This window comes from Mytilus californianus, unplaced genomic scaffold (assembly GCF_021869535.1).
Source record: "Mytilus californianus isolate M0D057914Y unplaced genomic scaffold, xbMytCali1.0.p SCAF_1, whole genome shotgun sequence".
Lineage (NCBI taxonomy): Eukaryota > Metazoa > Mollusca > Bivalvia > Mytilida > Mytilidae > Mytilus > Mytilus californianus.
This window is the reverse complement of record NW_026262581.1, coordinates 40,008,256-40,034,810: the sequence shown is the minus strand read 5'-3', so window position 1 is coordinate 40,034,810 and position 26,555 is coordinate 40,008,256. Positions and strand designations below refer to the sequence as shown.

The following is a 26,555-nucleotide window of genomic DNA, read 5'->3' as shown; positions in this document are numbered from 1 at the left end:
TATGTGTTATGGGCTTTGCTCATTGTTGAAGGCTGTACGGTGACCCGTAGTTGTTAATTTCTGTGTCATTTTGGTCTGTTGTGGAGAATTGTCTCATTGGCAATCATACCACATCTGTTTTATATGTATTTGCTCACTATTTGTATGGTTCTATTTATATTACTTTGTGGTGGATTGTAAGTATCATTAGTAAAATATTCTGTTAAAATGTCGAAATTGTTTCTCAGATTAGAAGACATTTATTGGTTTTTAGTAATGACAATGCCTGACATGATGCTTGGGGCTAGAAGAGCTAGAAAGTAAACTTCTGTGTTGTTTTTTATCAATTCTTTGATAACATCTCCTCCAAAGCTGGCCCAAGCAAAAAAAAATTTTGACCAATATGAAAATGATATCAACAAAAAACCTTTGTGAGCATGCTTCAAAGACTCATAACTGCTCCAAAAGTAATCCGATAGAATTTCAAGCATGTCAAATGGGTATTATGAAAATCTACTTAATATGTCTAAATATCAAAAAAGTTATAGTATTCGATATGAAAAAGGTATTGCAAAATTATTCTCTTTTCAATTTTTTTTGTTATATGGATACAAATATAAATGATACAATACAGTATTTGTTGTGGTATGAAAGTGTAGTAATTAACATTTACTGTAACAATGTTAATTCACACAAATTAAGAAATAAACAAATGAATGAAAAATGTTGAACATGTACAATGAAATAAAGTTTTAGAAATCAATTAGGCCAGATAGGCCTTATAAATTTTGCCCTTTTTTTTTAACATACTGAATGACCATTTACACTCAGGACCGAGTCATCAGTAGGCAGTACAGATGTATTAAAACAACCTAGCATCATATTGCTAGTAGCGAGTGTAGCATTGTCGGGTAAATTTGTTCTTTTTTTTAAATTTGGTTAATGGACAAAAAATGTTAGGTTCAAATCATAATAAAATGCTTTTATCTCCTTATTACTTACATTGTACATAGAATGGATACTACCCTGACAAATCCTTGTGCATGGGGAGTTGTCTGTCAAATCTTTATTTCACAAAGAATGAATTGCATAACAATGAACTGAGCTCAAAGCAAAGCACTTTAATAATACACTTAGACAAAGAGCTCAATCCAGTGATATACTTTGTACTACAGGTCCTTCAAGAACATCCTATCCACCAAAACCATATCTCAAAAACATGCCATACTACATGGTTGGATCAGAGGTCCTGAAAAAGACATGAATTTTATTATCGTATTTTAATTATATAAACACAGGTTAAAAGTTATATACTCCAATGGCAGTCTTTCCTGCTAAAATGTCATGTGTAGAATGTGATATACCATTTTTGGGTCTATATGGGTACTGTCCTTTATATTTATTAGGTCATTTTGACACAGCAAAATATATAGAAAATGTTAACTTTGATCTGGAAATTGAGTTCTTTTTCGCAAAACAAACCCACTAAAACTAAACTTTGAATGCAAAAGACCCCCTAAATGGCTAACAGATATTGTTATAAAGATTAGTCCATGATGATTCTTGTTATTAAAGAGTTCATAAAATGTACACCGATTCTGTCAGTTGAATGGACTAGAATGAGATAAGTTATATAAACATAAAGGTTTTTTCAACAGTTTTGGTGTAAATTAAATCAGTTTTATTTTATGGTTGATATATTTAAGTATATATGTAGATCATTGGCTTTTCAACACATTGATATTTTACAATATCGATTATCTATTTATTGTTATGTTGTTGGTATTTTTCACCTTCCTAAAACAGTTTTAACGCAACATGAACACAAGCTTGATAGATCTTGATAGGGTGTCCTCACATATTTTGACGTTGCTGAAAAGTTTTGGTTGACATATGTATCCTCTTCTCATCATTTTTCGTGCTATTAAGAATGCATACTGTCGTCACAATTTCCATTGAAAAGGCATGCATAGTACAAATTCATATGACGTACGAAAACATATGATCTGACCATATACATGTACATGTATGTATAGGTTATCAGCTTTTCTACACATATTAGCCAGTAAGCCGCAATGAACCTATTATGGCGAGTGAGCGCAGCTAATGAGCTAAAATGAATCAAATTGTGTCCTCGGTGGGGGATATTTTAAGGGATCTATATGAAGAAAACCTGATCATCTGTTTATCGTTCTATTACGTGCTTTTTCACCTCCCTAACTTGGCCTAAGACAGTTTTTACAGACGAAAGGAAGCTTGATAACTACTCCTCACACACATGTATAGATTATCGGCTTTTCTACACAAGTCATGAATATCGTAAAATGTTAGCCAGTGAGCAGGCCCGCAATGAACCTTTTTAGCGAGTGAGCCCAGCTAATGAGCTAAAATGAATCAAATTCTGTACTCAGTCACAGTTGGTGATATCTTAAGGTATCTACACAAAGAAAACCTGCTTATATAAATCTCAGTGGCGGATCCACAACTTTTCATAAAAGGGGGGTGGCCGCTGACTGACCTAAGGGTTGCCCACTCCCGTCATGCTTCCCAAGTGGCGGATCCGGGGGAGGGTTCCGAGGGTTGGAACCCCCCTTTTTTTGGACGATCAATGCATTTGAATGGGGACACATGGTTGGAACACACCCCCACCCACCCTTTGTCCTGAGTTGGGAACCCCCCTTTTATAAAATGGCTCGATCCGCCCCTGCTTCCCTATAAAATCAACCAAATTTTCCCCACCCCCTGGATCCGTCTATGTAACTGTTTATCGTTCTGCGTAATACTGGCTTTTTCACCTCCCTTACTTGGCCCTAGACAGTTGCTTATCTCAATATCTGTTTATCCTTCTGTCACTGGCTTTTTTTAGACTAGAGACTTCATGTGTACAAACCTGACGTCAAACTCGTGTACTATAAAAGAAGAGACAAATTATTTCACATTAAATCCTGTAACATTACATCTAAAGATAATTATAATCCAAAGTAAATTATATTACGATGTCAATGGACTAAAGTCCGGGAAGCACTAATGACAGGACGATTGCCCGGATAGTGACAGGACGATTGACCGGATGAGATATAAATAGTCATAACTTTTTTGTTATTCGGTAGATTTTTTTAATATTTGTAGACCTTAGAGATATTAAACTATATTTTATGAAAATAAAACAAAATAAATGAAAAAAAATATTTTTGAGCAAATAAAGTTGACCGGACGGTTTTCACACCCGCCGATATACGCTATACATATATTCAACTGGTCGACAACAGGTGTTAATATCTCTTTTGTTTTACAATATTTGTCGATGAAATTAAGGAATCTGTGAGAATAATAAATATATAATACGAAAATATAAACTTTATAGTTAACAAAAATGTTTTTCTGCAAAAAAAAATTGACCGGACGGTATTGACATTCGCCGATGTACGCGTTGATTATATTGAACTGATCAAACAAAGTGTTTATATTTTTTTTGTTTTACAATATTTTTACATGAAACTAAGAAATATGTGAGATCAATAAATATATGATATGAAAATATAAATTTTATAGTAAAAACAATTGTTTTTCTTCAAAATAATTTGACCGGACAGAATTAACATTCGCCGATAAATGCTTTAAATATATTCAACTGATCGACAAAAAGTGTTAATATTTTTTTTGTTTTATAATATTTTTTCATGAAATTAAGGAATCTTGGAGATCAATAAATATATGATATGAAAATACAAACTTTATAGTAAAAAAAAATGTTTTTCTTCAAAAAAAAAGTTGGCCGAACGGATTTCACATTCGACCGATATTTGCTTTAAATATATTGAACTGATCGACACAAGTGTTAATATCTCTTCTTTTTTTGCAATATTTTTAATAAATATATTATATGAAAATATTAACTTTAGAGTAAATAGTTTATATTACTTTAGAACAAATGGAATTGTATATTTCTTCAAATAGTAAAAATTGCGGCAACAAATTATTAGCCGACCCCTTCCGTCTGCCAGAATTATTCTGCCCCCTGCTCACCAACGGGGAGGTGGAAGTGGAAATTTCGAGCAGGATATACCTTTTATTTCAAAATTACATCGTTATTACAAACAAAAAATTCTAATTGCCAACTGATTATATAAGGTAATTCAATTAAATGTATTTGATGTCTCAGGTGTGAAAACTTTAATGACATGTTATTTGGCTTGATTGGTGATTACGACAAGTGTCTAAATTAGATTAATCTAATTAAATATAAGTACTTCTAGTGAACTCACTCAAATCAACATTTTGGGCTCAAAGTTTTTACTATAAAGTTTTTATTTTCGTATAATATATTTATTAATCTCACAGATTCATTTATTTCATGGACAGATATTATAAAAAAAAAAAGAAGAGATATTAACACTTGTGTCGATCAGTTCAATATATTTAAAGCATATATCGGCGTATGTTAATTCCGTCCGGTCAACTTTTTTTGCAGAAAACATTTTTTTTTTACTATAAAGATTAAATTTTCGTATAATATATTTATTAATCTCCAAGATTCCTTAATTTCATGGACAGATATTGTAAAAAAAGAAGAGATATTAAAACTTGTGTCGATCAGTTCAATATATTTAAAGCATATATCGGCGAATGTTAGTTCCGTCCGGTCAACTTTTTTTGAAGAAAAACAATGTTTTTTACTATAAAGTTTATATTTTCATATCATATATTTATTGATCTCGTAGATTTCTTAGTTTCATGTAAAAATATTGTAAAACAAAAAAAATATAAACACTTTTTGTTGATCAGTTCAATATAATCAACGCGTACATCGGCGAATGTCAATACCGTCCGGTCAATTTTTTTGCAGAAAAACATTTTTGTTTACTATAAAGTTTATATTTTCGTATTATATATTTATTATTCTCACAGATTCCTTAATTTCATCGACAAATATTGTAAAACAAAAGAGATATTAACACCTGTTGTCGACAAGTTGAATATATGTATAGCGTATATCGGCGAGTGTGAAATCCGTCCGGTCAACTTTATTTGCTCAAAAAAAAATTTTTCATTTATTTTGTTTTATTTTCATAAAATATATTTTTATATCTCTAAGGTCTACAAATATTAAAAAAATCTACCGAATAACAAAAAAGTTATGACTATTTATATCTCATCCGGTCAATCGTCCTGTCACTATCCGGGCAATCGTCCTGTCATTAGTGCAACCCCTAAAGTCCCGCGCAAATGTCATCACTGGGATAGACCAAAACGAATTTTAGGTTTATGTATCATTCACATTCCGATCAATTTACTCCGTTAAATAAAATAAATGTGTTAACTATTTTTATATTGGTTTTGGATTTAGTTAATCTATCAGAAAAAAAGATTTATTTCTCGCAGATAGCCCTCAATACTATACACCAACTCGACACTGAAGCTAAAAACCCTAAAACATAATAGTATATGGAATCGTCCAAACGGATTACCTAATATTGATATAGGTGAAATATGTAGATTCAGAATTGTGTACACAGAAATAAGATCAGAAATAAAGCCCTATGTAAGGTGAAAACAATAACACAACTGTATAAAATCATTGTTTATTAAATTTGCTTGCATAAGAACCATGAAGTTAAAATTTATAACGATTACGTTTATCCTGTCAACCCCTTTTCTTCATTGCATCAAGGCTTCCGTTGCTTTACATCGAGCAGCAATTCAACCAATCGGGGAATGTTAAGTTGGGACATACCTCTATTTTTGGAAGCGTGATCTTTACATCGAGGCTTGCGTTGCTTTACACCGAGGCCACAGTAGTTCGACCAATCGGGGAATGTTTATTTGGGGCATGTGACCTATTGAACTGCAGGTTTTATAATATTTTAATCGAAATTGTAGAAAAATGAAATGTTGTTAGTACATACAAAACAGAAAATGATGAATAATTTTAGTAAAAGATAATTTGGATCCGGGTTCTGTGTATTCACATCATTTGTACAACTCTCCTTACTGATGCCATTTTTTGGAATTTCTGTGACCTAAATGGTTCGCGAAAATTAATATTTTATTATATAGTATGTTAACCATTTATTGTTAATGTGTTAGTGTGAATAACGTTATCTTTATCTTATAACATTCAAAAGTTATGTCCCTTAGTTATCTTACACATAGGGACTTTTTGGAACAATCTTGTGGTATGATTGCCAATGAGACAACTATCCACCAAAGTTCAAATAAAGTGAATGTAAGCAATTATAGGCAACCGCCTGACCTTCAACAATGAAAGACCATATATCTGTCGTTGTTAATCAGGTAAACCAAAGTTAAAAACGAAAAAAATTAGTAATTGAAAAAAATAAAAAAATAAAGTAATGGATTGGATTTGAGAGCGTTCTATTTGAACTGCCACTGGGGGGGGGGGGGTTATGTTAATAAGACGGGGAATTTTGCTCGGTATAAACATTTCTATAACCCAGTATGAAAAAAACATTCAATTTTAAAATGCGTCTGATAAGTATTCACACACAAACGCACCAACCCAAAACTAAGTTCATCTTGTAACATAATTTTTCTATAAGAATGCATGTAATAAATAATGATAAATGTAATACAATATTATAAATTTTTTGTGCGTAACCTGCTTTAAAATATGAATTTAAAGAAAAAAGAAAATCGTCGTTCCATTTTGTCTATATAGTGATCATGGATTTTATCAAAAGTTTAACTTGTTGAATTGTTTTTTTTTATAAGACGTCTATTTAGTGCAAAGCCTAGGTTGAAAGATAACATTGGCATATTTCCGTCTCTTAGTTATTATACATATACCATAAAAAGACCAGATAACGATTAACGTACACCTACCCGAGTTTAGTTTCTTGAAGTCGGCTAAGTTATAGAGGCGGACATGTTAACTTAAATAGAAAAATAAGTTTACACACCTGCATAACAAAATTGGATCGAAGTCTATTTTGATAAGTTTTATCAGATACAGCGAAATATTTTAGTTTAATTAATATGAAAGAGAAGATGTCGAGCGAAAAACATAAAAATGGCGATATGTCTGTTTCAGATCATGAGGACATTAGCGGATCAAAGTTTTATGTTGTGTTCTTAACAATGTTTGCCACCATAGGTGGCCTTTTATTTGGATATGACACGGGTATCATCTCAGGATCAATGTTATTGATGAAAGATTACTTCAACCTGACTACTGTATACCAAGAGGCCATAGTTAGTGCTACTATTGGTGCAGCAGCCTTATTTGCGTTGATTGCTGGTATAATCACTGAACGTTTTGGAAGAAAGGTGGTGATTATGATTGCAAGTTTTGTTTTTACTGGTGGTGCTATAATGATGGCATTGTCAAACAGCAAGGAGCTTTTACTGATAGGGCGCCTAGTTGTTGGAGCTGGAATAGGTAAGAAAAATATTCAATAGCATTTAAATGACATAGGGCGATCGACTTTTTAAATTGCAGTAATTAAATGCTGGAGTCAGTTTATAATATCGGAATAGTGTGTCCTTTTGGTGTAAAAAAGCTTACTTTTAACGTGAATAATTTAGTCATTTACAAAAAATGGTACATTATCTATGTTAAGTGATATTTTTTGTATGAATTGAAATGTTGTTATGTCTCCGCCGTAGCGGAGGGGGCAATAAGTGTTACCCTTGTCCGTCCGTCCCGTCCGTCCCGAAAATTGGTTTCCGTTCTCTAACTTTAGTTTGCCTCAACCAAATGTTATAAAACTTATACACAATGCTTATTACCACAAAACAAAGATCAAGTTCAAAATTGGGTGGCGGCAGTTTTATCGTTCATGAGTTATGCCCCTTTATAAACGTACAAATTGCTGATTTTTTCGTTTCCGTTCTCTAACTCAATAAACAACAGATACATTTATCAATTTGTACATACACTGAATCTAGGAAGCTAAAAAGTAGTTTGAATAATTTTGTATTGTTATTATTGTCTCGCATGCGACGAAGCCGCAGAATGCGAGACATAGGAATAACAATCCGGCGGCGGCGTAAACTAGTGTATAAAAGTTTATATTTCAGAGGATAGAAGATCGGGATGCTTCATACCTTTAATTTAGATGCCTTATGTTACGAAATTTCCGTCTGTCGTATGTCAATTATCATTTCCATGGTTCATTTGTCAATGTTACGTTTCTGTAGTTTGGTCTGTTTCTTAGATACTATACCAATAGGTCAACTATAGTTGATGCGATGATGGAATAATTGTAAAATGTACATGTGTTTCAGGCATGTATCATCTGACCTTGACCTCATTTTCATTGTTCATTGGTCAATGTTAAGTTTTCATGGTTTTAGTCTGTTTATTGGATGATGTAAGCTATAAATCAACTATACTGTATCTGGTGTTTGAAAAGATTGTAAGGTGTACATATCTGTCTGGCAAGAATTATTTGACCATGACCTTATTGTCATGGATAATTTGTCAATGGATAGTTTTCATGGGTTGGTCTGTTTATTGGATACTTTAAGTATAGGTCAACTATATGTGGTGTATAGAATGATTGTACGGTGTACATGTGTGTATGGTCGGGTTTATCTGACCTTGAGGGCTTGCATAGACTTAGCTTGTTGCCAATCCAATTCAATTAATTTTGAAATAAATAAATAATTGTTTAAACCTTATCGTCCTCCGTTAAAAGAAATGGAAAGAGCGTCGTTATAGGTCATTAAGGATGCTTTTGTCCTATTCTACAAATTGGTGTAAGCGGAAATTGTCTGATAAACAATCACGCGATTCTTATTTTAAAACATTAACGAATATTGTGAAAACTAGATTATCACATTTTGAAAATAATTTAGGTATTTATAAGAAAGTTAAAAGATACGGCCATTTCTAGGATTAGAAATAAACTTCAACGACCCTTCAAAACGGTGTGTGCTCATACCGGCCGACAAAGCAGCCAATAATTTGGTAGTTGTATGACGTAAATACTACACAAAAGGTCTTAGAAACAAAGTTATACATTCTTCTACATTTAAATCCATGCGCTCAATCAGAGTCAAATTTTGCATAATCATATCACATTACAGCTTAATGTCTCTGATGTACACTCGAAAGTCACTTTTATGTTTTTGGCTACCTAAACTACATAAACAAAACGTCAAATATCGTTTCATATCGACTTGAAGTAAGTGTTCTACAACCAATTTTTATGCCCTTTTGACTAGTTCCTCGACTACAATTAACAAACTTGTTTTTAATTTTTGTAATAAATCACGAATACATGATGGAATTACTTTTTTTTTGTGAAAAAAAGTCTTTGAATGCTTTAAAAAAAATTACGTACTTTTGATGGTTCTTTCAATTTATTGGACAGCTATGACTTTTACACGTCCACATACTCTTATTTAATCAAGTATATATTAACTTTCTTCTGCAATGAAAAAGGGGGAATGCTAGATACACTTACTAAAATGTGATGAGATGATTAAAGCTGTAAATTTCCTCCTCGACAACATTTAAGGAAGTTTCGGCAATAACTTTAGTTGTAGGTTTTCCTATTGGGCAATAATTGCGCATCTTTCATAGTAGACATGTCCTGTTTTGTAACATTCACAGAAAATGGCTAAACTCGGTAAAGATCTTTTAAATTTTGTTTTATAGAAAAAAAATAATTATTACTGCTACCTTGAAGATTTTTTTACTTTAAATAACCAAGATTTTTTTTTATTATACTGTGGATATTTACCCAAGGGAACTGATTTCAAATTATTCTAATTTTCCAGCAATACTAATTTGTCTTTTTTCAGTTTCATACAAGAAACTATACTTAAATTTAACGACAACAGAGATGAGTTTTCGTTTCCTATGGTTAATTTACCTTTTTTGAACGGTGTATTGTTACGATGTGTATATTTCCCAACTTGTTCGCTATGCAAGCCAGGGATGTCGGAACGACAAATAACTTTAAGTCTTTCTAAATTCTTTCAATGATACAAATATTTGGTTTAAAGTTTAACCTTTCCTGTAGAAACCTTATTACAAACGAGATATAACGTCCTAATTTTAACGTTGTAGTTGTTTGTTATAGTGCGATGTATATCTTATCCGTCCTTTGAACGAACTTATTCTGAAAGCTTAACAATTAACACTGAAGTCAGATCTTCGAATTTTGTATTCATCGATACATACATTGGTTTTGATTTTAATGAACTGAGACATAACTTATTATGTTTGGCTGAACAGTTATAAACACTTTTGGTATTACATTTTCGATATTTATATTTCGGATTGCACATTGCTATGCTTTTTTCAGACTCTTTGGCCATCTTTTCACTAAGACCATCGGATTGGAAATATTTTTTTGTCATGGAAAACATGGTTTGTTTAATTGTTATTGAAATTTTAAAGGCTAACTAAATAGTATAGGTTTTGCTCAATGTTGAAGGCCGTACATTGTCCTATAGTTGTTTACATTCTCGTCCCTTGGTCTGGGTCACACTTGTCCCATTGGCAATCATACCGCATCTCCTTATTTATGTCATTTTTTATGAGGAAAATATATTATAAAGAATCTACTTACGCATGGAAGTCATATGATGGTAATAGCTGATACGACCCTTTAAGGTCAGATGAAACACCTTTAAACAGGCGGATACCCAGTTGTAATTAAACAAAAGAAATGGAACTCTTTGTTAGAGAAGGTAAAAAAGCCAAATTGGTATATTTGAATTGTTTACATCTGTTTCTATGGGATTTAAAAGTTTAATAAAGGTGCATAATTTCGGATTTTATGCATCTTATATAGTGTTTTTACTTAAATTATAGTATGGAGCTTCGAGATATTTGTAACTTTGAAATTATATACAAATTTTCATAAAACAGTCGATTGTGGTAGGTGCAAATACAAGTGGATCTATTTTGTGCATAAGCATGAATTCCGCCGAAAAAATTTGCACATAAAGATAATAGATTAATCTTTTTAAAGCATTATTTGCATCTCTGCCACCGGCGACAGTTTTTTAGGAAAAAAACCTAAAAATGGGCAATAATTCAGTCATCGAAAAGAGAAAGTCGAGTGCACCTTCTTGACTTACATCTAAAATTGAAAATGAAGGTCGGTTGAAAACAAAACTTTACGACAAAAGAGATGATTTCAGCTTCAAAATTGTGAACTTTCCATTTCTATGTAGCAACATTCCAGCAGCGCCTGCATACGGAGTATATATCTCCCAATTGATACGATATTCCCGGGCTTGTGTTTCCTATCATGATTTCCTTGATAGAGGATTGCTGCTCACAAGGAAGCTATTAAACCAAGAGTTCCAAATGGTGAAGTTGAAATCACGGCATCACGAGTTGGTTGACCGTTATGGAATAACCGTTTCACAGATGATATCGGATATTTTCCTTATGTCGTAAAGACAATACCTTTCCCTTTTCACGAATGTGACTTACCGAATTAGACTTTTTACCGGATTTGTAATAACATAAGCAACACGACGGGTGCCACATGTGGAGCAGGATCTGCTTACCCTTCCGGAGCACCTGAGATCACCCCCAGTTTTTGGTGGGGTTCGTGTTGCTTAGTCTTTAGTTTTCTATGTTGTATCATCTGTACTATTATTTGTCTGTTTGTCTTTTTATTTTTGGCCATGGCGTTGTCGGTTTGTTTTCGATCTATGAGTTTGACTGTCCCTCTGGTATCTTTCGTCCCTCTTTTATGTTCGGTCGGTTGAGTTGACTATTCTGTCTTGAAAACGTATAAAGCAAAAATAATTGATAGATCATCTCGCTTCAGATTCTATTATGTTTATATATTTAGGCTACAGGTTGACTTAATAACATTAAAAATTCACAGTGCTAAAAAATGAAATATATGCGTCAAGTGAAATACCTTTCTAATGAGTCATAACAACAGAGTAGGTGTGTTCGAATATCAAATTTTTACTAAAAGTACTTGACGACAGACTTTGCAGGTGGATCTTAAAAATGCATAACTTCAAAAAAAACTTCATTTTTTGTGTGTGTTATCTAGGGTTATTAGTTTTCAACCTCTGAAAATGTTTAGTCTGCCCTTCCACGAAATATTTAATTAGAATTTTTTTAAATGTTTTTTTAACTTTCGAAAATTCCACCTGACAACCTATCAGACAATAGTTTTAAGATGACTAAATGCAGAAAAGTACATTAAATGATGCTCAATAGCTAGTAGATATATTTGTCTTTTAAAATACAACTGGCATATAATTAAGGATCGTAATGTGGAAACATTTATCGGTTTTCAAGAGCTAAATTGGCAGCGCGTCATCCCTACAATGGCTTCCATTTTTACGATTGTAAAAATTAGAAGGCGTGATGAGGAGATCATTTTGACGAAGTAGAATCCTGACTGTAAAGAAAAGTAGTTTCTATCCAATCATGCTAATAGTGGTTAATATGTGCACTAAATTTGAGAAACAACATGCTTTCTATTTCGCCACAGTGAAGTTCAATGAGAACACAAACCAAAATGCTATTGCAGAAAATAATAATTATAATGCAATTTGTGTGTAACATTCTTTTTACGTTGGATAAAAAAGACAGACTTAAGATACCAAAAGGATATTCAAACCCATAAGTTGAAAACAAACTGACAATACCATATCAAAAAACGAAAAATGACGAAAAGACGAACAGTACACAAAACACAACATAGAAAACTAAAGATTGAGCAACACGAACTCCACCAAAAAACCGGGGTTGATCTCGGGTACCCGGAAGGGTAAGCAGATTCTGCTCCACATGTGGCATCCGTCGTGTTGCTCATGTAAGTAGAAACCAGGTGATAAGTTTAATTCGGCAGGTCACATTCGAGGATTCGTATTTCTTTTTTGTAATGCATAAGAATCTGAATAACAGTACTGTAGAGTTGCCGCTGTCAATTTTGTTTTACGGTCGCAAACATCCGTTTTACTGTCTCCGCTACGCGTGTTTAATCCTATAATGGACTTTTAAAAAAATATTTGTTGGTTTTTATCTTCAACCAGAAACACACAAACTTATATCAAACGTGTTCGGTCATATCCACTGGGAATCAATCAACAACAAAATGAAGAAAAAAAGATTCTTTTACTGTGTATATATCGAAATCAAGTGCATATTGTACTATAGGCATTGGATCATTTTTGCAATATCCTAGCTAAAAAGTTTAAATCACCTTATCTTCTAAATTTTCATAACAGGATTTACTATATAATCGACAGGATTTTGTGTAAGTAAAGACAGCTTTTATCAAAGATAGAAAAAACAAATCTTCATTCCCCCAAGTTCCCTCAGGCTAAAAATTATCTTCCGTTGCTAATGTGTACGAATACTTTAAAGTCCGCTATGAAAATCAAAATGATAACAATTATTCATACCGTAGTAGTTTTGGAAACGAACTGGTTGTTTTAAAAGGTAGCTTATGTATACTTCCTTAATCTTTCCGATTCTTCTTGGACATGCTGGTATTTTTACCTAGTCCTTTACTTTTCCTTTTAAAAAAGGTTAATCATATCAGATCGGTCACTTACCGAAACGTTTTATTTTCTACTCTTTGCACAATCATACTAAACCTATACTAATATCAGGCTGGTGTTACCTGTGAAAGGAGCGAAGTCTGTATAAATTGCAATTTAAATAATATTACTGATTTTTTTTTTCAAATATAAATCAATTAAATGTTCAAAATTATCTAGAAGAACAAATTGTCATATTCTGAACTGATAAATACCCTGTCGGTGCACCTGATCGTGCTTCTTTTTGAGTTAATGCGATTCCCCCGTTTTTTGTTTTGTTTGACCTTGATTTGGTTCTTCTCAAAAGGGCGTTAGCTTCGATTTTAGACAAACAATTAAAATATGTTTTTTGTTTAAAACATTTACAAAAGCGGAATTTCGGAATATTATTTCGCTATTAGCAGTCAGTTTTGTCCAATTTTGTCAAAATAAGCACAACAACATCACTGTTATGTATAATTGACTTGCAAGTCAATAATTCAACCTCTTTTGAATTCGTATTCATGCAATCTACAATTTGACCCTTTAGTTAGCTAGTTATAATTGGTTAACAATGGGCTAAGCATGTTCAGTTGTTAAAAAGAAAAAAGAAATGAAAAGTGAAACAAGGTAACCATCGGGAAGAACCATTTCGTTGACTGTATTGACCCACAAAACATTCTTATACTTGTAAAAACGAAGAATGACACTTTTATCAAATCTCTAACATTAAATCAAATAGACCTAGAAAAAAATCTTCATTACATGATTACACGTGCTTGTCTGTGTTTATGTCCATATCGAGTCAAAGACCATGGTCATTCTTCAGAGGTCACCGCGAGGGTTTATTAGATGGCGTCTAGTCTAAACTATACACACAATGTTGATTATTATAACGAGTCCATTCATAGTTAATTGTTTCTTTTGGAATTTTTGTAATTTGGATATACGTTTCAGTATGCTATCAATCAAAAATGAGAATTTGAGTCAATCGGTAAACATGAATATAATAGCTAATGCCCCTTTAATGTATTCATGATATTCGAACATCGGTAAATTCTGTTGCCTGTAAATCATAAATGAATCAAAAATGTTACGGAACTGGAGAAAATTAATAATCTAAAGAAACCTATTTCGGTAAAAACATATAGTCCAACATTCTCGAGCAGAATCGTAAATTCGAAACGAATAAACTTACGTTCACGTTCCTGTTAATTACTTCCGTTGTATGTTTAGGTATCTTGAAAGGACGACGCAAATCACACACAAGTCAATTGGGAAATAAACTTATGAAAGATACCAGGCTTATAATTTCGTACACCAGAAGCGCGTTTCGTCTACAAAAGACTGATCATTAGTGACGCTCGAATCAAAAAGTTAAAAGGCCAAATCAAATCAGAGTTTGAGAATCCATCGCCAACGGAGTGAATTCACACTGCATCTTGTGTAGACGAAATAGTAACAGACAATCACCGAATTCTTTATATCGCTTTTAATATAATTAAGATTGACGGGCGTTGCCGAGTTCTTTTATCATAGTTTTGCTGACGCTTTAAAAGTACAAATACTTTAATTTTCTTAAAGAGCAGTGGGTGTTTTATACATTGAATAAATATACAATTACAAAATTAATGTGTATTCGATTTGTCAATTTGGGTTTGAAAATGCATACAACTGCTGGACTCTTTTAATGTAATTTCTAGTTCAGATTAAAATAGGTGTGTTAATATACTGCAGGTATTATGTAACTTTTAATCATCACAAGGTTTTACATCCTAATTAAACGCCGACAAATATTCCTGTCTTCATTTAGGTTTTGCCTCCATGTCAGTGCCGATTTATGTAGCTGAAGCTGCCCCAGCATCAATACGAGGAGCTCTGGTATCCCTTAATCAACTGTTCATCACAATAGGAATTCTACTGTCGAGTATTGTGGCAGGGGCTTTCAGTGGGGACAAAGAAAATGGCTGGAGGTAATTCTCTATATTTATCATGTATCACTTCACTTCACTTCACTTCACTTCACTTATTCAAATGTTCTAATATTGCTGTACTATTGTAAAGATTGTAATTTGATGATGATGATGATGATGATGGATGACTGCTTAACGTTCAGTGGCATATTAAATGCATATTCAGGACGAAAACATGTTAATGCAATATGAATATCAACCCTGCTTCGTACTATCCCAACACACTGAGTGGGATTTTTAACGTACTAGTTCACAAGGTAACAGTCAGCAGGCAGACATCTACCCGGACATATTATCCCGACTTCGAGCTGGCCAGTATTTCCTCTTTTTCCATAATGCCGCGTGCTTAGCGGAGGAGCAGCAAATACCAATTTTAAAGTCTTTGGTTTGACCCGACCGGGGTTCTAACCCACGACCTCTCGCACTCAAGGCGAACACGCTACCACGAGTCCACCGATGCGGTTGATAGAAATTGAAGATTTTGGATTAGATCTTGAAATGTTTTAACCGCTGGTTGAATAAACCTCATCTTTGTGAAGGCCATCTTTCACTGAAGAAAGAATGATGGTAAACACTTTAAAAAGATGTTTAGTCGATTATCTTGACAAACCGGCTATATATCATTCTTTATCAGGATTTTTGTGAAGTTGAGGTATTGAGTAGATGGGAGATTTCCCGTTCATCGTCTATTTTTATGTTAATACCAAACGAGAGAAGGACGGATTTGTGATTTTCTAAAATATCCTCCTGTGTGCATGATGTAGGGTTAAATGTGGGATTTCCAGTTTTGCTGTGAAATTCTTTAGTAAAGACATTCCAAAAAATGATTTGTGCATATGAAAACAACATTGTTTGAGTCTTTGTCTGCTGGAACAATCATATATTTGTTGTTAAAAGAGGATAACGTATCCACAACCTTGGGCTCCATGAAACGATCAGAAACATTTTATAACGTAGATTTTGAATCCGCTTTTGAATGCATGACCGAACAAGACTGTCCGTCTTATAGGGTTCATTGAGCTCATTTAATGGTTTATTGGTAAACGTAAAATTTACGTGATCAGATCCATTTCACAGATACTATAAATAAAAGTTTATACACTATATGGGGTGTATATAATTTTTGTAATGTGTACATTTCTATTTTACATGGTTCATCTAACCATGACCCTCAAATTCATTAGTCTATGATTAATGAAATATTTTCGAGGTCCGTTTCTCAAAAACTGCAATCGATAGAACCATATCTGGTGCATAGACTGATTGTTATGTGTACATATCTGTGATAGGATTTATTTTATATTGCATCATTTTCATGGTTAAATTTCTCAGATATTATAAGAAAAAGGTTAAGTATATTTGGTACTCTCATGGTCGTAAGGTGTACATGCCGTTGTGACAAGGTTCATCTGCCATTGGTCTCTTTTGCAGGATTTGTTGGTTAATGATAGTATATAGTATGAATTTTCCATGGAATAGATAGGGAAAGACAATTATTTCAGATTGTCCTTCACGTTTAAAGTTCGGATTTATGCCATTTCTACCGTTTTCAAAATAATCAGAAAATGGTCAGTAAATGTATGACTGAAAACCACAATTTTTCCATAACGTATCTCATTGAAACATTAACCTTTGTGCTTTTTTTCAATAATCTTTTCATAGTCTATTTGCTTGTCAATAGCTTTAAAGGTTATTTTCCTAATAAATAGTTTTGCAATCTTATTTTTCGGGTTTTCCATATTTTTGTTTTTATTTGAAAAATAATGACGTATATACGTAGTTGACTATGCGTGCAGCTTGGACTTTTCACATTGTATGGCAGAATACTGAAATATATATAGCGAGAACAAGAATTCAATATGCGGTTTACCCTGACAGCTGTATTTTTCTAACAAAGTTTTTGGAAAGGTCCCTTTTCGAATTGAATTCAATAAATAACTCATAAGGAACAGTGTTTGATAAACAAAAACAATCTACTAAAATACCTTTATAGACCTACAACATAACAAATCTATGAAATTGGTCTATGGGCGTTGGGGCAGGTACATGCAGAATATAGCGGGATTCAACATATTAGCCGGGCTCCCAAACAAAAACAATCTACTCAAATGACACCTTTATTGACTTTCAACATAACAAATATATGAAATGGTATATGGCCGTTTATCCCCATATGTGAGTATCTTGGTCAAAAGTAATATTTGTTTACTTACGGCAATGTGTTTAACACGACGCGCACCGGTTTTGATTACAATAAATGAAATATTTACAAATAACATAAAGACAACCAAAATGCCTCACCCTACATCAAGTACACGTACATTTGTTTTTGCCCCGATGGTGAATGTAGATTTCTTTGAAATATGTTTTGTTCGGTAACATAACAAACTTAATGACTTGTTATAAAGATCCCGTCGTTATCAGCTATGTCTTCCTCGGCTTTGTTTTGGGCAATAATTTGCAGCTCATGGATATTTCTTCTCTTTTAAATAGAGTTCGTTTATAATTCAACAGCTTGCAACGAAATCAGGCCATTGGATTAGCCTGTCCCTATAGGATCAGAACGACGTAAATCTATAGGTATATAACGAATTTTCCATAACGAAATGAGTCTTTTAACATGGTATTTAGTGTGTTCCAGTGACAGCTTTTTTAATGAATTTAACATAAAAAATAAGAAGATATGGAATTATTGCCAATGAGACAACTCTCCACAAGAGACGAAATGACGTAGAAGTTATATAGGTCACCGTATGACCCTAAGAAATGCGAAAAATCATACCTTATTACAAACTATAAAAGGCAGCGGATGACAAATGTATAACAATTCAAACGAAAAACAAATATGATATTCAGCAACAAACGGCAGCCACTGAATTACATACTCCTGACATGGGACAGGTACATACAGCATATGGCGGGATTAAACATGTTAGCCGGGCTCCCAAATTTCACAGAACCTGGGACAGTTGTGTAACAGCATAACATAGGAACAAAATATAAACATCAGTTGCAAAGGACTGAACTCGATATATTGCTACAAATCAAAACAAATAACTGAAACACAAAAACAAAGTACAGATCTGTGAGTACTCACAGTTATTGAAAGTTAGTTAAAATCCAAAACACAACTAATACAACATCATATATCTAAGAATAAAATATCAATCAGTACAAATCCAACATCCAATGGATTTATTGCAAAGACGTCATCGTATTGTTCAATGTCAAACTATAGGTATCGACAGGCTGTAGGACCGTGAATGTACATATGTGTATAGCAATAATATTTAGTTGGGTTTTAATTCATTGGTAAACAAATGAATATTTTTAACGATGAAAACAATATTCAAAGATCTAATTTAGAATAAGTGTATATAAGTCTGCTGTAACAAAACAAGAATAAGAATTTAAAAAATTGTATTTTATAAACATCAAAAACCCGGCATCGGTGTTAAGATCAAGTAAGTAATAATATCTACAAAGAAAATAAACCTATGTATCGTATATTATACAGTAGAATAAACATGAGATACCTTACTGAAATAATCTTAATGATTACCATCGAGGCCAATAGTTTGGAAAACCTGAAAGGAGTAAGGCCCAGTTAGACCCCTTTTTGGCCCCAAAATATAGCATTTTTACAAATTTGTTAAAAATGTAACCTTTTAGCTAATCATTGGAAAGTATAATTCTTTTTGTTACATACACATGGGCTGGTTTTTTTTTTCATTATAATGCACAGGCATCAGGTACTAGCATCATTAATTCATGCAAAATTACTGAAATCTTCGCAATTTTAGCATTTGTGCTAATTTTTAGATGGTTTTTGTCTAAAATGGAAGTGGCGGCACTTGTGTTCATTTTTAATATTGAAATATATGTTGTATTTGATTATAATACATAACATATTTAAAGGTTGAGACTGAACACGAATGCGGTCACTTACATTTTAGACAAAAACCATCTGAAAAGTGACGTTTTATGGCATATTTGATAGATTTTTTTCATATTTAAGCTTACAGTTGAGCGTCTTTAATGACCAAATAAGTTCAAATCTTTAACATAAACTAATTGAATCGACTGAAGTAGATAGACACTTAAATGTTTAAAAAATGTCAAAAATCTTTCGTCAGATGTACTTCAAATTTAAGGCCAAAAGTCGCCATTACCGGACCTTCTCCTTTGTGAAGATACTAATATCGAGGTTTGCTACTAGATATTTTTTTATTTTTTTTATTTTTTTTTGTAGATATATGCTTGGCATAGCAGGTGTGCCAAGTTTAATCCAGTTCGTTGGATTTTTCTTTTTGCCAGAAAGTCCAAGGTATCTTGTTAACAAAGGGAAAGTAGAAGAAGCTAGAAAAGTTTTAGAAAAGTTGAGAGATTCATCAAATGTTGACCATGAAATGAGAGACATAGAGAAATCTGTAAAAGAGAGTAAAGAATTTGAGCAGTCAAGTAAGTTATTGTTATAAAGTATATTTTTTTTTCGATAATTCTTTATCAATATAAAAATAAGGAGATGCGGTATATAAAGGCAACAGTAGTATACCGGTGTTCAAAAGTCATAAATCGATTTAGAGAAAACAAATCCGGGTTACAAACCAAAATCGAGGAAAACACATCAACTGTAAGAGGAAAACAAATGAACAACAGGAACACCGAAGTGCAACAATAACAAACGCCAACACACAATTCGCCGTTATTCTCCGTACAGTTAACCGCTTGATTTACATGAATTTCTCTGTGTAAAAAGTAGTTTTTTTTCAAAATACAGTGTTGTTCAAGCTTAAATGTGATATACCTTTGTTCTACGAAAACGTCAAATGGATAGTTGCAGGATAAATGTGTTTTTATCAAGTTTGAGCTCGTCACATTCTTCGTTGAACAGGTACCACCCGGGCCTATCCGATTCTGACGATTTGAAGAGAGAGACAGCCATTTAAGGATCTCAATCAGCCCTTAATAGTAGCTACATTAGTCGGAATCAGTATCACAAAACTTTACTTGTCAGCAAAACGTAGAATATAATGAAAATAAGAAGAATTTGACCTTACCTGACTTCACATTTGTATTTTCCATTGCTTCGGTGGTAACTATATCCGGTGGTAACTCTATACAGTGGTCACATTTTTGACACATTTTCAGTTCCAACGATGTTGTTCTTACTTTTTCGTCACATATAGTTAACAACATCAACGGAAATATATTTAGCGCGGAAATATAATTAGCGAGCAATATTAATTAAGGTAACAGGTACGTAAAGAGGCAATCTCACGGATTTGTATGAAATTTTGCAAGCAATTACAGCATGTGGAACTGCATATGAATATCGAAAAAATAAATAAGTAACTTTAATATTTTCGGATGAAAAGCATTTTGAATGGTCCCTAGAAAGAAGTACAAATATATAGGATGCATGTAAATATCTAGTCTGAATATGCATGAACTACACTGAATTTAAACAAGCCATTATCAGTTATTATATAATATTCAAAATTTGTATTTTGAAACGCATAAATGCATGAGCTTCGGAGAACTAGGTTACACTTACAATTTCGTTAGTATTTCTTAAATATATCTTAAGGAAACAGAAGATTTTAGTTTCTCGCAAATTTTGATTAAATTAGGGGACAAAAGGCATTGTGATTTACATTTTATGACATGATAATTGAAATGGTTCATACATTTCATATTTATTTTTAGATGTGTTTGCCACAATTGCAAAAATGCTTGGTAATCAGCCCGTAAGAAAAGCATTACTTCTAGGATGTCTCATGCAGTTTTTTCAACAACTATGTGGAATAAACACGGTCATGTGAGTAATAAGTATAATATATGAATATAAGTATAATATATAAATATGTTTTGACAAATTTTTCGGCTGAACAAATGGCCTTCGTCAATTAAAAAGATTATCGACACCTACGAAGGCTATTTGTTCAACCGAAATATTTGTCAAAACGATTTTATAACATCATCTTCGTATATTACCATCTTATGTTAATACCGTTACGCAAATCTTTAGACTTATATATAATTAAGATCTATTTTGTTACATCTGGTGATCCGTTTATTTGGCAATCGCCATGGCAGTCAGCAGTGTTTAAAACATCCGTTGTTCGACCTGCTAGTCAAACAAGTTTTGTTAAAATATATTTTTTCACTTTTTTGGTCTTTTGGAAAATGTTGTTTGTGCTGTATTTAGGGTCCGTGTATATTTGCGTCCATTCGTTTTTCATTTTGAAATATCAAAAACAAAAAACAAAAAACGAGAGTGTTTTCATTTTTCGTTTTTGATTTCTCAAAAACCAAAACGAAAAACAAAAGTGTTTTCATTTTTCGTTTTTGATTTCTCTAAAACCAAAACGGAAAACGAAAGTGTTTTCATTTTTGTTTTTGATTTCTCTAAAACCAAAATGAGAATCTAAAGTGTTTCCGTTTTTCGTTTTTGATTTCACTAAACAAGAATTTTGTATCTAATTTTAATTATTTCTCGTTTTATAATGTACACTGTTTTCCTTTCTTGTTTCACAGTCATTGATAGTAAATAATGCCAATGTAAACACCCCGGTGTTCTTTCAACATAATGTAGACAAAATAGACCGCCTGACTTATGAATTGAACTACGGTTATAAATGAATCAAAGCCTTTCAAATTACCTTGTTTATATCTTTAATAAAAAATAAATTATTATATTTAAATATCAAACGAATCATAAATTTAAATTGTACAATATAATATTATATAAAGATGGTACAAATAAATAGATTGATTACAACATCACATTAACAAGGGAGGTTACTACTTTTTGAAACTTATAAGAAAACTACCCCGGTCGTTAAAGTATATACATGTATGCACAGTCACTGTGGTTATCAGATCTTTAATCGATTTAATTTAAATTTATTATGGAAGATAATGTCGACGGATGCAAAAGACTTTATCAATCTGAACAAATTTAGAAAGGTTGATCTCAGATGATTAGAATTCATAACCAAGGTCCATTATACGAACATTCAGGACGATAATGTGTTTTGCTTGATCAATTGATTGAAAAACAAATTTCCGCAATTTCACAATTCAAACCGGGATTAGCATTCAATCGTTTTGCCATTAGGAGCCTACTCGGTATTAGTTTTGCTTATTTTTGAAAGCTATATGGTGACCTTAACTAGAGCCTGGGTGTGGATGGGGGTTTACGGAATAGAGAATAGTGGGCAAAAAATATGAATAATAGAGACAATGGACCAAGAAATAAAAAAAAAATAGAATAATGAGGTGTTAAAATATAAAGAGAACAGAATAATTGGCAAAAAGTATATAGAAATAAAGAGTAGAGAAAAATGGCCTGAAACACTGATTAAAGAATAGAGAAAATCGGCATACAATATCAAAGAATACAGAAATGAAGAACCCCGTATCCAGACCATCATCCTAGTTGCCTAAACCAACGTTATTTTGTCTCCGGTAGATTGTTATTGGTTATCATACGTTTTCTTTTTATTTCTATGCCTATCAATTAAGACATGAGCTTTCATAATTTGCCAGCTTATTACATTATAAAAAAAGACTAAGCCTAACATCACTCTGGGTTTTTTCTCAAGTGGACCTCAGCTACCTACCCTACCACACCATTACCGAAAAGTTAATAAAAAAAAATCTACGGCAATACTAGGTGCAAAGGGAAGTTGGGTAGCTGAAGTCTACTGGAGAAAAAAATCCAGGGTGTTATTCGTCTTAGTTTTTTTTAAGTAGGTCCAAAGTTGGGGTCCGCGGACACCCAACCCCACCCTTACCGAAAATTTAATAAAAAAAATTCTAAGGCAATACTTTTGTCCGCACTAAGACAAAGGGAAGCTTAGTAGCTGAGGTCTACAGTAGAAAAAAACACAGGGTATTTTTCAGCTTATTTTTTTTCTAAAGTAGGTCCAAAGTTGAGGTCAGATACCCTACCCAATCCTTACCGAAAAGTTATCAAACAAAAATTCTATGGCAATACTTTTTTCCGCACTAGGTGCAAACGTAAGCTAGTGACCTAGCGCCTACTTGATAAAAATTCCCAGTTTGGGTAAATCACAGATTATTTTTTAAATCTAATAAATAATTTCCTTGCCCACCATACTTTGAGTACAAAAAATAAACCTTTCGTCCAATCATAAGTAAGCGAAATCAACTGTTTCAGAAGTAGAATGTTTTGTCAAAACAGTTTTGTGTGGCAAAAAAAAAGTTAAAGCACGAGTGCAACGTTTTTTTTCTTCTAATGCAGAACAATTGTTACTTTTCATGAACTATTTGACAGGATGCCGAGAATATGGAAAGCTATTTCACACAATAGTGCAATTTTGCCAACATTTAAATAATTTCATAATTATTTACGATTCTATATACACTCAAAAGTGTTGACTATTTGAAATGTAAAGCGTGCAGCAAGCTGTGTGATGAATTGAAAGCAATTTCTATTGTATTTATATAATTAATGAACAAGAAATGAAATTTTGAAATTCATTGAATAGTGTCTTTGACTGCTTAATTATATATATAAAAAAAACTGATAATATAGTGGTTATATATTAATAAAAACATTTGAAGTACGTTTGAATCTTATGCAACATTTGGGTTTATATAAACATCTGAAAACTGGCTGCTAGCAAAGTGGCTGGTAGCGAGTGGCTGCTTGCTTGAACCTGGTCTCACAAAATCCGCATTTTCATTCACGTCTTCACATTACAGGTTTTGATAAACGTTTAGTAAATTATGTCAATGTGAAGAAAATGACCCGTATTATGCCAACAACTGGTTTTAGAATTAATTAGTTTATTTCCGATGCAAAGACCTTATAAGTGAATCAATATTAATACAAAAATATGTCATCTTTAATGATTCCTCATGAGGTTTTTGATTATGTGATTACTTGGCCGTTTTTTTTAGTGATTATTTGATTACTAGACCAAATATTTCATGATTATTTGAATATCTAGGACTGTATTTTAGGTTAATTGATTACCAAGTTTAAACAATAAATTTGTGTGTATAGCATACATATAAAATTTGGCTTGAAAGACGTTATTTTTTTTTCGCCTCGCTCCGCTCGGTAAAATTGTTAAGAATTAAGTCCGAAGATTGAACGCGCTTGTCCAGTAATCTTATTAAATTCATACAAAACGAAATCAGATATATATCTTTTAATTAGATTGGTTCGTCTAATTTAGTATTTTTATCTGAAGTAAATTTACTAACTTCTTTAATAAAGGATTTGAACAAGAATGTGTCCATAGTACATGAATGCCCCACTCGCACTATCATTTTCTATGTCCAGTGAACCGTAAATTGCGGTCAGAACTCTAATTTGGCATTAAAATTAGAAAGATCATATCATATGGAACATGTGTAGTGAGTTTCAAGTTGATTGGACTTCAACTTCATCAAAAACTACTTTGACCAAAAACATTAACCTGAAGCGGAACAGACGGATGAACGGAAGAACAAACAGACACACAGACCGGAAAACATAATGCCTATAAATGGGACATACATTCACAAAATGTGCTGAAATTGAATGAAGGTCTTGTAAATCTCAATTAGACCATAACAGGCATATCCGAATAAAGTTCCCTGAAGTCACAAACAACTTCCCTCACTTGTAGATATATTTCCACTACTTCTGCAATATTGTATTTATCAATAATAATATAAATAGAAATTGTATGCATGTAAATTAAAAACGATCAGGGTAAACTTATCAATCCTTTAAATAAACTTATTTTAAAAGATTACCAATTGAACACTGTATATAGATCTTTGAATATTGTTTTTATTGGTATAAATATTAATTTTGTTATCAGTACCTTAAAATTATACTACATATTATTGTTATACACATCAATGTACTACAATCTGTTGATACCTATGATTTGGCATTGCACAAAGTCATGTCTTTCTCTGACTGTTAATGACGTCTTTACACTAAATCCATTGGGATGTTGGATGTGTACTGATTGATATTTTAGTCTTAGATACATGATTTTTGTATTAGTTGTTATTGGCTTTAAACTAGCTGTCAGTACTGCGATTACTCTCAGATCTGTACTTTGTGTCCTTTTTTGTTTGTTAAGGATGTATAAATACCCTGCCACGTCCGGTCTGTGCTTTTGTTTGATGTTTTTTTCTGTTTTGTATCGATCTGATATGTTAAGCCCTTTTCAATTGATTTTTATTGTTTGTTCTTATGTTGTTCTGTAACAAAACTCGTCCCAGGTTAACGGGAGGGTTGAGCGCTCACTTGCATGTTTAACCCCGCCACATACTGTATGTGCCTGTCCCAAGTTAGAAGCCTGTAGTTCAATGATTGTCGTTTGTTGATGTCTGTCATATTTGTTTTTCGTTTTATTGTGTTATAAATTAGGCCGTTTTTTCTCAACTGAACTGTTTCATATTTTTCATGTCAGAGCCTTTCGTAGCCGACTATACCCTACTGGTTTTTTCTCATTGTTGAAGGTGGTACGGTTGCCTATATATAATTGCTTACATCCACTTTATTTGAACATTGGGGATAGTTGTCACATTGGTAATCATACCACATCTCCTTATTAAAATGTTGAGGGGGGAGGGGGTTGAAATTTGTATTTCTTAGGAAAGTTCCAATGTTTTCCTCCCAGGTCACCCAGTTTTAATTGAATATTTTCTCATTTTGCTGTGCCCTTGGATTTGTATTTAAGGCCAACCAGAGCTTACTGCCTGTTGGTGGGTAGTTGAAGACCATATGGTAAGCTCTAGGTGTTTTTTGTGTATTGTATATGGTGATTTGGTGATGTCTTCATGCCATTGTCCCATAACTTTATATAGACAGCTCATCAGTCAACCATATCTATCAAAGACGACAAATGATGGCCAAAGCTCTCCTGGCCTTTTGTATAGTCAGGCGAGAAACAAGATATAAACATGTATATTTAGTAAATTCGTATAAATTCAAGTCAAATTAATATTTCAAAACAACATAAAAATATAAAAGTGTAAAAAAAATTTGTTTTTAATAAATCTTGAAAATATTATTGTGTTTGTGTGTGGCCATGGATAAAGGCATGTTTTTCAGTCTGGGTTAAAAAAAAAAATATTGACTTC

The 26,555-nt window shown here is 32.7% G+C and overlaps 2 protein-coding genes across 3 annotated transcripts in view; one reads left to right on the top strand and one right to left on the bottom strand.

Moving 5' to 3' along the window:
* The window catches only part of LOC127701625 (terminal uridylyltransferase 4-like), a 697,935-nt gene that overhangs the window by 590,498 nt on the left and 80,882 nt on the right, over positions 1-26,555 (bottom strand). The window lies entirely within an intron of this gene.
* The window catches only part of LOC127702133 (proton myo-inositol cotransporter-like), an 84,324-nt gene that overhangs the window by 12,270 nt on the left and 45,499 nt on the right, over positions 1-26,555 (top strand). Inside the window, exons 2-5 of the mRNA XM_052206230.1 lie at positions 7,031-7,378; positions 15,272-15,431; positions 19,684-19,892; positions 21,141-21,252. Coding sequence (XP_052062190.1) covers positions 7,031-7,378; positions 15,272-15,431; positions 19,684-19,892; positions 21,141-21,252 — 829 coding nt within the window. The remainder of the gene's footprint in view (positions 1-7,030; positions 7,379-15,271; positions 15,432-19,683; positions 19,893-21,140; positions 21,253-26,555) is intronic.